This window comes from Glycine max, chromosome 16 (assembly GCF_000004515.6).
Source record: "Glycine max cultivar Williams 82 chromosome 16, Glycine_max_v4.0, whole genome shotgun sequence".
Classification (NCBI taxonomy): Eukaryota; Viridiplantae; Streptophyta; class Magnoliopsida; order Fabales; family Fabaceae; genus Glycine; species Glycine max.
Window position 1 is genome coordinate 38,010,999 of NC_038252.2, and position 16,346 is coordinate 38,027,344.

General features: G+C 33.9%; 3 protein-coding genes and 1 long non-coding RNA gene across 4 annotated transcripts; 1 reads left to right on the top strand and 3 right to left on the bottom strand.

The window, feature by feature from the left end:
- Positions 1-2,333: 2,333 nt before the first annotated feature.
- LOC102661443 (acid phosphatase 1) lies at positions 2,334-6,627 on the bottom strand. Its single transcript, XM_006599682.4, has 3 exons — positions 5,953-6,627; positions 5,642-5,854; positions 2,334-2,767 (listed from the first exon to the last, which is right to left on the bottom strand). The coding sequence occupies exons 1-3, from the start codon at positions 6,339-6,341 to the stop codon at positions 2,590-2,592; spliced, it is 780 nt and encodes a 259-aa protein (XP_006599745.1). The 5' UTR covers positions 6,342-6,627; the 3' UTR covers positions 2,334-2,589.
- LOC106796559 (uncharacterized) lies at positions 6,095-9,113 on the top strand. The gene is made up of 3 exons (XR_001385507.3): positions 6,095-6,228; positions 7,836-7,933; positions 8,236-9,113. It is a non-coding gene; the product is annotated as an uncharacterized lncRNA (long non-coding RNA).
- Positions 9,114-9,489: 376 nt separating this feature from the next.
- LOC100792419 (protein RETICULATA-RELATED 3, chloroplastic) lies at positions 9,490-11,032 on the bottom strand. The gene has a single exon (XM_003548287.5). The coding sequence runs from the start codon at positions 10,610-10,612 to the stop codon at positions 9,650-9,652; it is 963 nt and encodes a 320-aa protein (XP_003548335.1). The 5' UTR covers positions 10,613-11,032; the 3' UTR covers positions 9,490-9,649.
- Positions 11,033-12,210: 1,178 nt separating this feature from the next.
- LOC100791899 (KH domain-containing protein At2g38610) lies at positions 12,211-15,931 on the bottom strand. Its single transcript, XM_003548286.5, has 7 exons — positions 15,718-15,931; positions 15,547-15,635; positions 15,026-15,177; positions 13,958-14,074; positions 13,749-13,865; positions 13,474-13,617; positions 12,211-12,927 (listed from the first exon to the last, which is right to left on the bottom strand). Exons 1-7 carry the CDS (start codon positions 15,795-15,797, stop codon positions 12,781-12,783), a joined length of 846 nt encoding a protein of 281 aa, XP_003548334.1. The 5' UTR covers positions 15,798-15,931; the 3' UTR covers positions 12,211-12,780.
- Between the last annotated feature and the right edge of the window lie 415 nt (positions 15,932-16,346).

The following is a 16,346-nucleotide window of genomic DNA, read 5'->3' on the forward strand; positions in this document are numbered from 1 at the left end:
ACATCTTCTTTCCGTTTCTCCTTCTAATGTAATCTCTATTAATCTCCATAGGGGAGTAGGGCGAAAGAGGGTGACCAGAAAACCAATGATGAGTCAAGGTTTTGAGATGGGATACTGGAGCATAGGATGGTGGATGGTAAAAAAAAAAGAAGTAAGAGTTGGAATTTTAAGATAAGAGAGAGGAGGGTAGTTGAAAAAGATGGGGGTTGGTTTGCATATATATATATATATATGTAAAATTTACAACTTAAAATAAATTTACGGAATTAATTTTGAGTTTAAAATTGACTTTGAATATATTATTATATCTTTAATTTCATGTTAGAGAATAATTTAAAATTGATTTTGGATTAAAGTAATTTTGAGTAGCTTTTTTGTTGAATCCAAGATTTTGTAATGAATCTTACTCCTAATTTAAGTTTGTATGATTAGACAAGTATACCAAGTTTACATTTTTTATATAAAAATTTCAAAAATCATTTAATACTTCATTAAAATAATTCAATTTAACATTTTTAAAAAAATTATAAATAAATGTTGACAATTGACAATAAAATTACATAACTATAAATATCCAATTTTCCTATAAAAAAATTATACATGATCCAAATTTTCAAAATTGTACTATTAAAATATTCAATGAAGAGAGACTTTATTGAGATTTATTTTATTTTATTTTTATAAGCCAACAAATAAAGTAACTTGATCTTGTGTGTGTGCGTGTGCCTATTATGGATAATTTACATTGTTTTATTGACTTTAATTATATATATATATATATATATATATATATATATATATATATATATATATATATATATATATATATATATATATATATATATACACACCAAGGGCACTAGCATGCAAAGTAGTTTACTAAGTTAATCTAGAACCCCCACAATGACATTAATATATAATAGGCTTAAATAAGTTTTTATACTTAATAAATATTTATTTTTTATATTTGATTCTTAATAAATTTTTCCTTCAAAATTGTTTCTAATGTTTGAAAAATTTTATTTAAAGTCTTGTGTTGATTGAAATCTATTATCTGCTTATTTAACGGTTAATCCGTCATGTAGACACGGGACATGTAATATCACGTGTATTTGAAAAACAATATCGTTTGAGTGTTTTGTTCTGTTCCGCACCCACTTCAACTCCTCCACCACCTCCCTCACGTCCGAGCGGTCATCCTTATCCGCCGCAACTCACCAGAATGCAAGCTTCGCGATGGCAGCGACGAAGTCACCACCGTCAAGAATCGGGTCAAGCACTCAATGCAACTACCCCATCTAGACATGTGAAACAACCAAATCCGCAAGCGCCATTTCTTTTCTCTCACTTCTCCGTAGATCTACTTTCACGATTGATAGTGTCGGGGAGCGATAAACTAGATATTTTATTAGCGATAGCTACTAGAACACTAGCAGAGTAGAAAGCATGGAGCTCTTCACCCATTTCTCTTCCTTTGTTTTTTTATGTACCTACGCGGTTCTCGACACTAGCAGGCGTCCAAACGGTAACACCAGTAGTCTTTCCACTCACAAAATCTATCCTTTGCATAAGGAGAAACATCCCAATGAACAGAAATTGAAGCTCGACCATCAAAACCAAAACCACTTGAATGTGGACTTGGTGGCCCTGTGTGAAGAGGGTAACCTTGATCAAGTATTGGAACTCATGGGTCAAGGTGCTTTTGCTGATTATGGCATTTATCTTGCACTCTTGCATTTGTGTGAGCAACAGATTGATTAGGATGTACTGCAAATGTGGCAGTGTGAAGAATGCCCGCCAAGTGTTTGATCAAATGCTGGACAGAAACATCGCTTCCTGGCATTTTGATGATTGGTGGGTACACGAGTAATGGTTTAGGGTGTGATGGTTTATTGGTTTTCCCACAGATGAAGCAAGCAAGGGTGCTATCTGATGGGAAAACTTTTGAGTTGGTTCTGACTGCATGTGCACAAGCAGGTGGAGGAGGACTGATCGGTGTCGAAGGGGGAGTGGTGGTGGGTGAAATGACGATCATAGACGAGATGGGAGAGGTTATTGATGAGGTGGCAGTGACACGTGTAATCCTACTCAAATAACGAGTACATATGACATCACACGTCGCATGGTTACGTGGCCAGTTAATAATCATGTAAGCAAATAACGGATCTCGACTACGGATAGGGACTTAAGATAAAAAAATTTAAATATTAAATATCTTATCCGAAAGAAAAATTTATTAGAAATTAAATATAACAAATAAATATTTATCATAAACCAACAACATATTTAAACCTATATAATATTGTGATAATAACCATAAGTCGAATAAGACAAGATCAATTCTGAAATTCGGTATGTAGCCAAAGCATTTGTTTCTTGAGTACAAGTCGAAAATAAGTACCATTAAGCTTAGAAGGGGAATGCAGCTAGATATAAAGTTGAAGGTAAAATACTACTAAGTATGTGTTTATTTTTCCCTTGTGGAAGTTTCAAACATGAATGATTACTTCTCACAAAAGGATGCATTGAAATGTGTGTCGATACATTTCAATTATAAAACAAACACATTCTAAATATAACTAGATTTGATCAGGAAATGAAATACATGGGATTGGGGAGCTTGAAAGTACGTTTGCCCAAACACTCTCCTTGAAGATCACTCCACTGATCTCCCACATTTCCCCATATCCTGTACCCTTCTCCTTCTATCTCCTTCCGAATTGCAGACTTGTATCTCACTGCACTTTGCCCTTTGTATTGAGCGCTCCTACAAAAACCAAACAATTCATAAACAATTGTAAACTTTTTTTGTATACAAGGTTCTTGTACAAATTAATTATTCAAAATTTTCATCATTGAGCTGATCTTAATGGATTCCAATAATCAACTTTACCTCATGATTAATCAACCTTTAATTTGCATAATATTGACCCAAGACCCTGAATATTACAAGTCTTCGCTAACTAATGATTAAAAATATTAAGATCAAGCTGGTTAAGCGAGACCTGCTCAATCAAAAGTTTGGGTATAGTTGTCTCGTATTCTAGAAATAGTAGAGGAAAAGTAAATAAAGAGGAGCTTTCGGAATCTTTCTTTATTGATTTTGCATGCACGATGTCGACTAGGACAATACGCAAGCAATCCAATTTATGCATTGTCAGCATGGCGGTGTAGACTTTGTAATTCAACCATAAGTTTATAAAGAAAAAAATTGAAAAAGTTATATATAGTTTGACTAAGTCTATTGCCCTTTTTATTTCATTCAAGCAGTATTTTTTGTTCATATCACACAATCAAATCAAATAAACTTAAAGCATCGTTATGTAATACACAGGGATGAGGGAAGCATAAAATAATTACTTCAATAAACTAATCTGTCAAGTTTAAAATACTTTTTTTTAAAGATGAAGTATTTGACTCCCATAATTTACTTTGCACCATGCTGGTTCATTTTGGAAGAAAGTTCTATACTGCTAATTCTAATAATTAGCGGACACCAATCACATCCTTAAAGCATGGTCGAGAATTAGTGGGTGGCAATTGCACGCCCACTCCAACACAGATATTAATTTTAATATATCTATATAATTTTCTTTCCTAATGACATGGCATGCACTTTGATATAATAGTTTTGGTGTCATCAAAAATATCGTTTAGTTCATTAACCACTTATAAAAATTAATTTGATTAAATTACTTATTTTGGTCCCAATAATTTTATGATTTTTATTTTTTTAGTTATTATAATTTAAAAGTGATTTTTTTAATTCTTATAATTTACATTTTAATTTTTAGTTCCTGTAATTTAAAATTATTTTTTTAATCCTTATAATTTATATTTTAATTTTCATTTAATTTCTATAGTTTGAAAGTGATATTTTTAGTCCTTATAATTTATATTTTAATTACCTTTTAATCCTTACTACAAAAAAAATATAAAAATAATTAGCTACAAATTAATTATAAATTATCAATTATTTTTTTATAAATTATCATACGATAAATTAGTTATGAATTACTTACTAATATTTTTATAGTTAATTGTAATTGATAATATTACTCATAGTAATGATTAAAATAAAATTAAAATATAAAGTATAAAAAATTAAAATACAAATTATAAGAATTAAAAAATTATTTTCAAAACTATAAAGACTAAAAAAAAATTAAAATGTAAATTATAGAGACTAAAAAATCACTTTCAAACCATAAAAATAAAAAATATAAGACCAAAAGAATACTTTAACCAATTAATTTTATTTATATGCTTGAGAAAAGCTGATTTTCAAAACTCAAATTGACATTCCTATTTAATGGAGTGCAAGTTACTTGCTATCTCTCCTCAAGTGTTGGTTGCATGATGTGATATATATGGCATTAATGAAAGTCATTGAATATAAATAGAATGGCATGCCAGTGGAAAAAATGGACGTGGAAATGCACGATTTCTGCACATTTTCCATGTCCTTTTGCTAATTTCTATGGACAATATCCATGCCACTGGCTGTTAAACAACAGATAATGAAGGGAAGGCAAGTGCCAATGCTTCGGACTTTGTCAACTCACTTTATAAGATTTTATGTCGTTTCCTTTACAACTCTATATACAGTACCTAATTCCAGCCGTTTTATTACTTGCCGACTTTATAATTAAGTTATTTTAAATTGTTTTTCAGAATATGCATGCATATATATGAGGTGAAATATTCGTCCAAAGAAGATTGACTGAAGAACATGTTAAATAATGAATGGATAGAGACAAAACTCATACTTATAGAACAGGAGTCCTTCTAGGAAGTTACGCTTACCCAAGGTCAACAAATATTTGGAATCCACGTCATACCATCAATTAAGCCATATGTTTTATCCTGTGCTCTCTCTTCCTATTGATTTGCGCCAATACCATTTTTATTGATTGCTTTATTATTACTTCTTTTATTTTAGAATATATCACGTTTAAGTTTAAGGTTTTTCATCAATATATTTTGAAATTATTTTTTCTTTAAATCATCATATATTCTAAAATGGAAGAGACTATTAAATAAAAAAGTTATTTGATTTTTTATAATTAAAATAAATAATTTATTTATTAATTTATCAGTTAATATCTCCTTCCTTAATTATAAGATTCTCTTTAAAAGTTTATTTATTTATTTTTCTAATTTTTAGATGTATTAATTATTATTATTTTGTACTGTATATCTTTATTTAATTATTTTTAAAAAAATAAAAAATAATTAAGTGAATAGAAAGATAAGAAAAAAAATATTTTTAAAATAATAGTATAATTAATTGATAGATTTCATATAATTAATTAAATTAACTATTTTAAAAAAATGTGAATTGGAGAAAAAAAATATAGTTAGGAACGAAACGTGCAAGACTAAGAAATTAATTACATAATTTAATACACATCATGTCATCATCTCCATCCATAAGTTCATGAAATGAAATAAATTATAATTTTCTGTCATATAACGAACAGATTCCAAGTTATACGTGTTTGAAGCGTGTGAAATTCTAACTGTTATCTTAGCATTATTCCATAGAGGCTCTTTTGTCTTAAATAATAGTCCCTATATGCCTAATAACTAAGCAAGCTTGGTGGGAAAAGAAGTTAACATATTTGGTGCATATAATTACCTCAAAATAAGACGTTGGTAGCCGATGAATCCCTCGTTACGCAAGTTGCCAATGGTGATTTCACCGAGAGTTGCTTCGTCTCTACCTGTTAACAAGAACACTTTGAATCCTCTCTCTATCAACTCATTAAACAATCGCTGCACGGCAGGATTTGCGGGACACATTCCCTTCATAATCCATGCCTTGAATATCGCTGAGTCAAATGGGTCGCACCTGCACATGCCACATATACATATATATATATATATATAATCAAAATATTTATTAAGAACACCATAAAAAAAATACATATTGGTCAGCATTTTCATTACCCGAATCTTCTTCCTTTGTAATAAGATATGTTGGAGATGCAAGTGTCGTCAACATCCAAAATCCAGGCATCCATGCCATCACCGGCAAGAGGAATCTTAGAGGCATATGACAAGATATGTTCCACGATAACTTCGAGGTCATTGTGGTATTGACCGCCAGATATGTAGTTCTGGACGTGGTTGTAGCACTTCTCTGGGACCGTTCGCCATGGATACGCATTGTTTGTTTCAACCGCCAGCCTCCAACTCAGACCATACCTGTCTGACTCATCATCGGTTTTCTTCTGAACCTTTACCTTTTGGTTCATCAATACTAGTTTGGTTAATAAGGCTAACAAATATGTTAGTCCCGCAACTATTCGCTGCACAATTTTTATCTTCAACCTCATCTTTATCTTTATGTGTGTAGAAAGGGATAGAAATTAAAAATGGATGTGTGAGGAAACAGGTGGAAAATGCGCGAGGTGGTTAGTTGGCATTAGGATGACTTTTTCAAGGATGATGAGCAGTGCTTTAAATACCCTAAAACTTATCGGGCTTACCGGCAACTTCCTAGAAATTAAAAGGAAAAGGCATAGCTGTTGAAACCTATGATTGATCTTCTAGTATGTTATGTTAGTCATTCAATTGTCTTAATAATTAGTGTGATTTGGTTTAATATATATTAAAAATTTTAAATTATATATTATTTATTAAGAAAAATTCATCTATATTATATTTAAAATAATAATTGATAACTTGCTAACCTAATTGAGATCTGGTATCTAACTGATTGAATTTGACCAGTTGATCTCAAATTAATTACATAACTGGTCCGACCGATTTTGTAACTATGCCAATGAGCCCGTGAGTTAAATACCCAAGTCGTCTTTGCTCGCTTGTCTATTTCCACACTTTCAAACAATCATTTCTCTGCTTTCCATTTTATTTTATTTTCCTTATCACCCAATGAACATGTGAATTAATTACTAATATTGGTTGTGTAAGAAGGTACCACTATCTTTCTTCACTGCTGCTTCCATATACATGTCTTTTTCTTCATCGTTTCTTATCATGAATTTCTAAACAATTTTCGTTATACCTTAAGGGGCTGGCTTCAAATATAGCAATGCTAAAAAAACAATCTAAATCGTTACACTCATAGTTCTACTCTGTCACATTTTTCTTAGGATAGGAATAGGAATAAGCCCCCTGTCAAGTTTTCTTATTTTTTGGCGGGGGCTACATATTCCCTTGGCATCATTAGCAATTTTGATGAGATGATAATTTCTTGATTGTTATATAGTTTTCGAATTTCAGTTTCTTGAGCAATATGGGGAAGTAAGCGTGTGAGATATAAAGGGTGCTGATGCAACCATAGTTGTTCTTGTACCATTCTTTTGGTGCCTCAAAGGGTTTCTCTCATGGCTTATTGGTAACTTTGGCTATTGCGGCACACAACATTCCAGAGGGATTGGCTGTGAGCATCAAGGGGCGTCTATCCTCAGAATGCCATGTTATGGAGCATTATTACATCTTTGCATATTTAATGAGAAATAATTAAGTAGATAGAGAGATAAGAAAATGATAATTTTAGAATGATAGTACAAGTAATAGACATATTTAATATGATTAATTAAATTAATTACTTTTCTTAAGGGATATAAATTAATTGAGGGAGTCTTATAATTAGGGATAGAGAAAACATATGGGTCCGGAATATGTTGAAAGAGGGGTGGCAATGTCTTCATTGTTTTATTGCCTGATTACTTCGACAAATTTGTCCGAATTCAGCTCTTTGGGCCACACGTGTTTGCAGTATATTATTTTCAGATGTATGTTTTTTTTATCGGTAAATGTTTTCAGATATATAATATATCAGTTCCTCATACTTTTGGATACAGGAAGCCTCTGCTTCACAAGTTGCATCAGCTGCAACACTTTCAGTAGCATTTATGGAAGCTCTAAGCACCCTTTTTCAGAATTTCAACCGTTACTACAAGTAAGTTTGTATATTATTTTTAATCAGTCATGTAGTAATTGGTTAGGAAAACGCTAGTTGCTAGATCAGTAGTCTTTAGCATTTTCTAATCCAAATAAACTAGCCTTTAATCTTGAATTTAGTCATATCTTGGCTGATTTTTCATGAGTGTGTAGCATTATTTGAGTGGTATTATTCAATATCATTGCTCAAGTTCTTTGATTTTGTTTTTAAATTTTAAATATCAGAAATGCTTCAGCTTTTGTATGATCATATCAACTCTACCACACAATTCACATTTTATCTCTTTATTTTGTTTACAGCTCGAAGGATGCTTTCGGCTTCTTTGTTTCATTATTTTTTGGCCCTGGTGGGATTTTTCTGGTTGGATTTGCTCTCTCATGGGCATAGCATCTGTTGTTGCCTTCGTTCTTGGTGCGCGGCGACCTTGTCTTCAAAATTAGGATTTGTTTCTGTTGTGCCACTCCTTGCAATTTGTCCATGAGTGTTTCAATCATTCATATCATGTGGTGCGGTTGCTCTACATATACATGCTTTGACTGAAGGACTTGCACTGGGAGTAGCTGCACCAAAAGCATATGGTTGTTGCAGCGATTGATCACATAATGGTTCTTGCTTGTGGTGGAGTTATGATTCCAACTTCCAAGTATTGGAAATGTAGTTAGTTAAGAGAGCACTTAGGTTGGACAAGCAAAAGAGCACCTGCGGCCTCATTATATTCACTAAATTAGCTTGGTTGCGCACACCTTACTGCAATTCTGCACCAGAGACTGTCAGATAAAATTGATGATATACAGTGACACTTATAGTTTCATACAGAACATCCACAGTCTAAATTGCCTGCTTCAGCTGATCAAATTCTTTTTTATCATTCGGGCTGTTACAAATAGAGCGCGCCTGCATTTTACACTGATAGTTTCATGCAGAACATTCACATGCTAACACATGTTTTTCATCCTTGAAAATGTTTACTACACTAAAATTTTCATCCTCACAAAATTAAAATATGTTATTTTTTTTTATTTGGATGTAGATTAAGGTAAAACCAAACTAATAATAATAACTTTTTACATCAAGTATACATATAACTGACATAAATATAACATTTTTTATATCGATTATACATAAAATAAAATTGATGTAAAAAATAATAATGTTTCTTTTATCTTGAACTAGCATATGTTTCATTTACATGTTCGAATCTTGCTGCGAGTTTCATTTACATGTTTCCCTCGCGTTAAGAAAATAATAATTGCACAATACTATATGGATGGTTTATACGTTTATGAGAAACGGCACTTGTGGGTTGTGGCATTACAAATTGTTAAATCTTTCAATTTTTGCATTAGTAATGCCAAATAAGTTATGGAAGACTGGAAACTTTTATATGGTGGCATTTCATACGCGTGACGGATCCTATCTATCCAGTTTTCTGAAAGCTTTAGTTGTAGTCCCTGGCTGCTATACGGAATGATACTTGAAGCAAGACTAACACTAGCCTGCGTTAAATGTAATTAATAAATATAGGTCCACATCAGTCCCACGAACAGAACGTGTTAGTTTGAAAAACAACACTATATTAAGTAAATGAAGTGGCCGTGAAAAAGATGCAAATGAAACAAGAGCTAATAAAAATAAATAGTGCATTTAATTGTTGGTTCTCTCAGGACAAGGTGGCACGTCATGAGTAATTCCAAAGTACTAGACCCAAAGTAATTAAGAGTGTTTAGGAACAGGAACAGGAACAGGAACAGCAGCAGCAGCAGCAGCCTGAGAGCCGGTGAACCTAGCGAGCATGACAAAGGTCATCCCTCCAGCAACGTTGTTGATGAATCTAAGAGCCAAAACAGAGAACTTGAAGAGCAAAGGAGGAAGCCATTTGTCCAAAAGAAACTCCACACCGTTCAGAGTCTGGTACCTCACATTGCTGCTCACACCCATGTGCGCCGCCCAAGTGAAGGCGTTCAGAACCATAGGGGGAGACTTGTTCGGGCTCTGGAACGTCGGGTCCACCTTCTTCCTCGTCGCGATCAGCCCATTCGATATCGCTGTTCCTACAAGCCCGGCGCCAAGCCCCACCAGCGCGAACACGCCCCCCTTGTACAACAGAGTCCCCAAACGCTCCACGCTCCCGTAAGGCCCCGCTTCGAACATGTGGCTGCTGGGACACCTGGCGAAGATCCATGGTAGTGTGGAGCTAGAAGAAGAACAAGACGTTGGTGCCAGCAGATACATGAGGATGAAATTCAGAATGGACCCCACAACAAGAGTTGAGAAAACCAAGTCCAGTTCGTTCAGACCGAACTTGGGCCGCGTGGCCATGTCACCAGCCACCGCCGCACTCACTCCCACCAGTTCCTCCATTAACACCTTGAATGGGAATTGTGGGTCCGCTGCTACTCTCGATCTCCATCCGTTTAACACCATTCCCACAACTCCCAATCCCACGTTCTTCTCGTTGTCGCCTCCTCCTCCATCGGAATCTCCTCCTCCTCCGCCGCCGCCGCTTCCGCCTCTGTCTCCGCCGGAGAAGGAAAGGTGGAGCCTTTGGTTGCGGGGGTGACGTCGCGGGGACGGGAAAGAAGGGGTGGAATGGTAATTGTACTGGTAATGGTAACGGTAATGAGAAGATAGAGGAGAGAAACGGAATTGAGCCATGGCTTGGGCTGCCATTGCCATTTTTAAAACAATTTTTGAGATTGAATGTATCAAAAGAAAAAAGTGAGATTGTTTGATTATTGGAGAGGGAAGGGATTACCTTGGCGGAAGAGAAGAGAAGATAATTGGTGGGTGGGGTAAAAAAATAAGTGGTGGAGCGATATGCGAAAAAAAGTGAAGAGTGTGAGAAGAATCTAATAAATAAAACACCTTGGAGGAAAGATACAAAACAAGAACAAATCAAAAACCTAAGCCACCTAATTTTGATAGGGAAAGAAGTTGAGCTAGTGTTTGTTTGATTCTGGGATTTCAAATTTCTCAGCTGCCACGTCGACCACCAAATATCGGACTGCGCTCCACCTCACTCAATTTCAAATCTGACTACTCAGTATTCATCGTATTTCCATCTTTGTAAACACCTTAGAATACACATTTAAAATATCAGTAGTGGTCTGATCTTCATCAAATGGTCTAAATACACATGAATGTGTGATTGTACAACTGTGTGGAATGCATCCATTTTCCTCAATTTGTCACATGGTGCAGGATCTTTTTCCTTCTTAGTTTTGATTTTTTACATTACTTAATTATCAATTTAGTTTGGTGTCTTAATTATTTAAAAAGGATCCAATTTACTCTTTAAGTTTTGTAAAGATTACATGTGATCCTTAAATTTTTCTAAAATGCACCATTGAGAATCATTTTATTTTTTGAAAAATAATAATAAATATATTGGCAGTTAAAAAAACATCATTATTAATAAACAAAAGTTGTGAGAAATTCACAATCCTAACCCCATGGACGGAAAATATTAAATTGATGCATTTAAACAAACTTTGGAAATTGAACTTTTTAAAAACTTGAACAACAAATTAAGTATCAAATTGATAATTAACCATTTTACATACATGTATTTTCTTAAGACAGTCTTATTGAAACTTGGAAGGAAGATTCACCACTAAATATAAACACAAATTCGAACCCTTTTTTTATAAGGTGTGAAAGTAGATTTATAATTCTTTAATTATTAATTTACTAATTTTCCTTCAAAGTTGGGTTAATAATCCTTCTAATAATGAGATTTTATTAAGCAGTTTTCATAGTATTTAACTTTTCTTTTCATATGCGGAGAAAAAATGAGTTAATAAAAACATATTCAATAGAGAAGATTTTTAAAACTTGCCTTCAAAATATTTAATCATTTTAATCACAATACAGAATATACTATGCAGATTAAAAAAAAAAACATTTCCTATAACTTTTTCCTAAAAAGTATTCATGAGGCTCTTACTAACATCAAATTCTCGTCTCCATTGCTCCCACTAAATTTCTTGAGTTTGCACCTGGTTACTCGCAGCAAAACATCATTGTCATTATTCTCTAAAGAATACAATTAGCAGCATCTTTCACCCTTTTTTTTTCTGAGACATAAAATTCGACCTATTAAAAGGTTTGGCAATCAAGTTACATATGTTGAAGGGGTTAAGACTTGTTATTACTTATTAATTCCTTTGTTCGTGGGATTGATATCTAACGCTGTGTCAGATTCTCTGAGGGAGTTAACAAAAACCAAACAAAGAGAATAATCCCATCTATTTCCATTTGACATGGCATAAATCTAAAACAAATATAGTATATACTATATTCTATATAAACAAATACCAGTTTTTCCTTCTGCAATACATGGAAAGATATCTGTGACATGACATGTATCGTTCAATAACTGTAACACAGTGAATAAAATACAAATGTTTGAGACAAACAACTAAAAAAAATTCAACCTATACTATAACTAATCTTTGAATACTGATGAGACCCGGCATGTCACATGCCCACAAAATTTGATCCACTCAAGACCTAAAACTTCACCCATAACATATATCTCATGCTTCTCACAAGTTACAGATGCAAGAATAAATTCAATAATAAATGTATGAAGTGTGCAAGAAAAAGACTCATTTGAACACACCTATTCTCAATACCCAATTATATTATCATTTTTTTTCTCTCTAAAAATCTTTCTAGCTTTGACTCCAGTTGTTTTAGAAGAAAAATGTAAAATAAAGGGAGAGGATTTAAAACCACCAGAATACTAGCCAGCAATAATTGTTAGCCTATTCTTTCATAGATGCTTTGATTGAGATAGCTCCAAAACAATAACACTCATCTACAAGTAACAAGGAAACCTTTCATCGGCCAGTTTTAGCTCGTTTCATTCCACTGGAGTTGAATGGAGATACACTTCCACTTGGTCCAGGACTCTCTTCTCTGAAATTTGAATTCAGCATCGCCAATTCACGCAACTGCTGCCTCTTAATATAGTCCTCAGACTCTTCCTGTATATCAAAAGTTGACAACAGAGAGTAAATATAAAAATCTCTTCACAGCTAAAAGATTAATCAACAAAGTGGTTACCATATGGAAGTTTCAGCATTTCTGATTTCCAACAATAAGATGGTTGTGTTAAGGAGGGGAGGTATTGTTCTACATACTAGAGCTTGAGGAAAAATGTTTAATTTGCACAATGTTTTAAGATATTTTGCACCAACTTAATCTGCTAGCTTGAAGTGATTCCAACAGAATATTTCAGGAAAAAGGCAAAGGTACAAGAGGTAAACCATCTGAACTTCAACTGAATGCCAATAAGTCAACTTAGACTCCTTTGAAGTTCATGCCAAACTTCAGATTTAACTTAAAAAATTCAAAACAATGCAAATAACTTGTTTGTTTACATTTCCTATTGAATTTTCAAGCTTTTAAAAATGTGAACTTTTTGGGATCACAAATTTAATACTGGCAGGAGATAAAAGTAAACCACAATAGCAGTCAGCTCACACAGCAAACCCACAGGGCAGAAGATTAAGACATGAGAAGTAACTTACCACAGGTTTGAGCAATTCTTCTATAATTTCCTGAGCTTGCCGGAGTCTTAAGTCAACAACATTAGCAGGTAAATCAGCCTCAATCAAAATGTGGAGTTGCTCATTGAGATGCTCATAGCCTGGTCTTCCTCTTAATTTTTCTTCCTGTAAGATTAAAAGGATAATAATCTCAGTCGTTAAACAAGAGTAATATATAGATCAATAAAAATAAGCATCACATTTATTTCACACTTTGCTATATTAGACCTGGAAAGTCATATCAAGACCATCATTACCTTGTCTGGATCTTTTATTGAACCCTTTCCTCTAATATACACACGACAACCTGTAGAAGCTTCTACCCGTTTTAGAGAATTGCCTCTGGGTCCCAGAAGTCTTCCAACAAAATTGAACTAATGCAACAAATAGAAAAGAAAATTTTCAGCTGTCTGATCAATTAATTGATTTGTCTTTACGAAAATGGTATCAATATATAAGAGCTTACATTGGGGTATGTATCAACTGGAATTTCCAAGCGCAAAATCCTCTTAACTGTGTATGAACTAGGACTTGCAGGTGCAACTTGCCAGTCCATTGTCATTCCAGGAGTTCCGCGTAATCTCTGTTTAGCAGGGGGCAAAATAATAACATTATCTATGTATAAAAGCTCAAATACTGCAAGAAAAGAACATGATGAAGAACTAGAACTAGGGACAAAGTCTTTTTGTCATTTAAAAAAAGAAAACCAGAAAATAACATATAATACTCAAAATTGAAAAAGAACCCATAATTAAATAAATTCATGATAAATAAGTAACAGTTTACGCAAATAATCACCTGCCTAGGACTCTAGGAGCAATAAGAACATAGTAATGAAGTCAGAAATGAAGGATGATCGTGAAAATAATAATAAAAGAATGCAGCAAATTAGATATAAAAATTAGCAGAATGTAAACTGGAAAGTCTAAATGAAGAAGAAAGAATGGAACACAGTTACAAAGATATGTAAAGTATGAAGACAAAGGTCAAAATAGAGTTAACTTTTGCGGAATGTTGAAGGAAGAAGGGTTTCAAATCCTATTATGTTTATGAAGCAAAAAATGGGGGAGAAAACAGAACTTGAACAACACCCCCCCCCCCCCCCCCCCCCCCCCCCCCCCACACACACAATTTTATCTTTTGTAGAAAGCTACATATTGATATAGGTTTTAGGTATTGTAAATTATGGGGAAACCCAAAAATTCACTTTTCTCTCTTTTCCAAGGTCCTTAGTTCACATATAACTAACATCTTTTGCTTTTACCAAGAACAGGCTTTACTTTCTTTGCATTCTGTTATTCGACAAAAGGAGTAAGCACAATATGTCATGCGATGAATAAATCTTGCACCACAATCCAGGCCATTGGGCTAACAGTAAATGACAAAATCTTAGCACTTTCAAATTTAGGAATTAAACAAGCATATGTGAGAATATATAACAGTCTTTTAAAGTAGCAAAAACAAAATTGACATCTCCATGAACAGATGATGACAAGCATAAATTGATGATACAAAGTTTGGAGGTAGCAGTCACCTCCTGCTGAAGACTATTCCATCCACCCAATCCCGTTCCAGTGACACTTGACATGAGGTTTGAAGAAGCCATAGGACTAGGGCTTCTATGCCGCAGTCTGTCAAAGTCACCAAAACCTTGATTGGACAGCATTCCAGAAACTCTTAATATTTCTGCACAGAGAGAACTGTTGTAATGAGAAACCCATATGTACTACTAAATGGAAAAGAACCACGATAAATAAATATTTGTATTGTTTTTAAACAAGAGGAAAGAGCAGATATTGTGGAATGAAGGAACTAATCTCCCTGTTTAGGAGGGGAGAAACAAATCTACCTCCTTATCGGGTTATGATTTTGGTCACTTTTCCCTTCCCCCTCTCTTTTACCTCTCATCCAATCATAAAAAACATATTTTCCCAACAGACACCATGCCAAATACTTGAACAAAGTCAAAACCACGTTATGCTCTACAGTGGCAATCTGGGGTTTTAAAAAGTTGGAAGTGAAGTGAGTGGCAGAGATCCAGAATAGAAAAGAAACCTTGATTCAAGAGACGACTGCATATGGGAAGGGCTTGCATGAAGGGACCAAACTTCTGATGCTCTGCCAGCAACTCCGTAAGGTACTGACTGAAAACACAAAAGAATTGAATTCAGTTCAGAGTGAGCGATTGACGTCAGCCCTAGTAATCTAGTTCAATAGCATAAATACCTGTCGACTTCTGGGTTGGTTCTAATCTGAGGAGAAGCAGCTCTCACTGGTGAGAAGTTGGAGTTATACAGGCCCGACATCGCTCAAGCTAAACCTAAACGTGGTTGGAGACCAGACCTAAACCAGCCGTAGGTTTAGTTAGTGTCTGTCGTCAAATGCTGGCTGGAGACTCAATTTTACTTCCAAGAAACAAATCCTTATTTAATTATAATACTACTTGTTTTGTTTTGTTTGTCCAAAAAAAGATATAGGTGTAGAGAGAGTGGAGACACGTGTTGGGCATGCAAAGAATCAAAAGGGGTTGTGTTGAAAGCAGTGGAAACCCCAATAGGCAACTATTATAATGTTTGCCAACGGTAATTGACTGGACCCACTCTCTTTTACCTCTTCTCAATCTGTCCTTTCCCCTCTAATTAATCTCCATTGTTTCCCTGTGCTAATAACATCTTCAATTCAAATTAGTTTAAATGAGTTTTTTAAGTTATTTTTTTGTGATTTTTAAAATTTCATCTTATTATAAGAAATTTATATATAATTTTACTGCAGATTAAAATTTTTAAAAAACTCATATTTTTATATTTTTTATTTTTACTTAATTATAATTTATTATAGTATTGTTATGCATTAAA

What these genes read in the sequence shown, in the direction of transcription:
- LOC102661443 (XM_006599682.4), bottom strand. Translation starts at nt 6,341, where the DNA reads ATGAGGTTGAAGATAAAAATTGTGCAGCGAATAGTTGCGGGACTAACA. An exon ending in TACAAAGGAAGAAGATTCGG is followed by an intron (nt 5,855 to 5,952) that starts GTAATGAAAATG and finishes TGGCATGTGCAG; the next exon opens with GTGCGACCCATTTGACTCAG. An exon ending in TACCAACGTCTTATTTTGAG is followed by an intron (nt 2,768 to 5,641) that starts GTAATTATATGC and finishes TGGTTTTTGTAG; the next exon opens with GAGCGCTCAATACAAAGGGC.
- LOC100792419 (XM_003548287.5), bottom strand. Translation starts at nt 10,612, where the DNA reads ATGGCAATGGCAGCCCAAGCCATGGCTCAATTCCGTTTCTCTCCTCTA.
- LOC100791899 (XM_003548286.5), bottom strand. Translation starts at nt 15,797, where the DNA reads ATGTCGGGCCTGTATAACTCCAACTTCTCACCAGTGAGAGCTGCTTCT. An exon ending in CAATAAAAGATCCAGACAAG is followed by an intron (nt 13,618 to 13,748) that starts GTAATGATGGTC and finishes TTAATCTTACAG; the next exon opens with GAAGAAAAATTAAGAGGAAG. An exon ending in AAGAATTGCTCAAACCTGTG is followed by an intron (nt 12,928 to 13,473) that starts GTAAGTTACTTC and finishes TTTGATATACAG; the next exon opens with GAAGAGTCTGAGGACTATAT.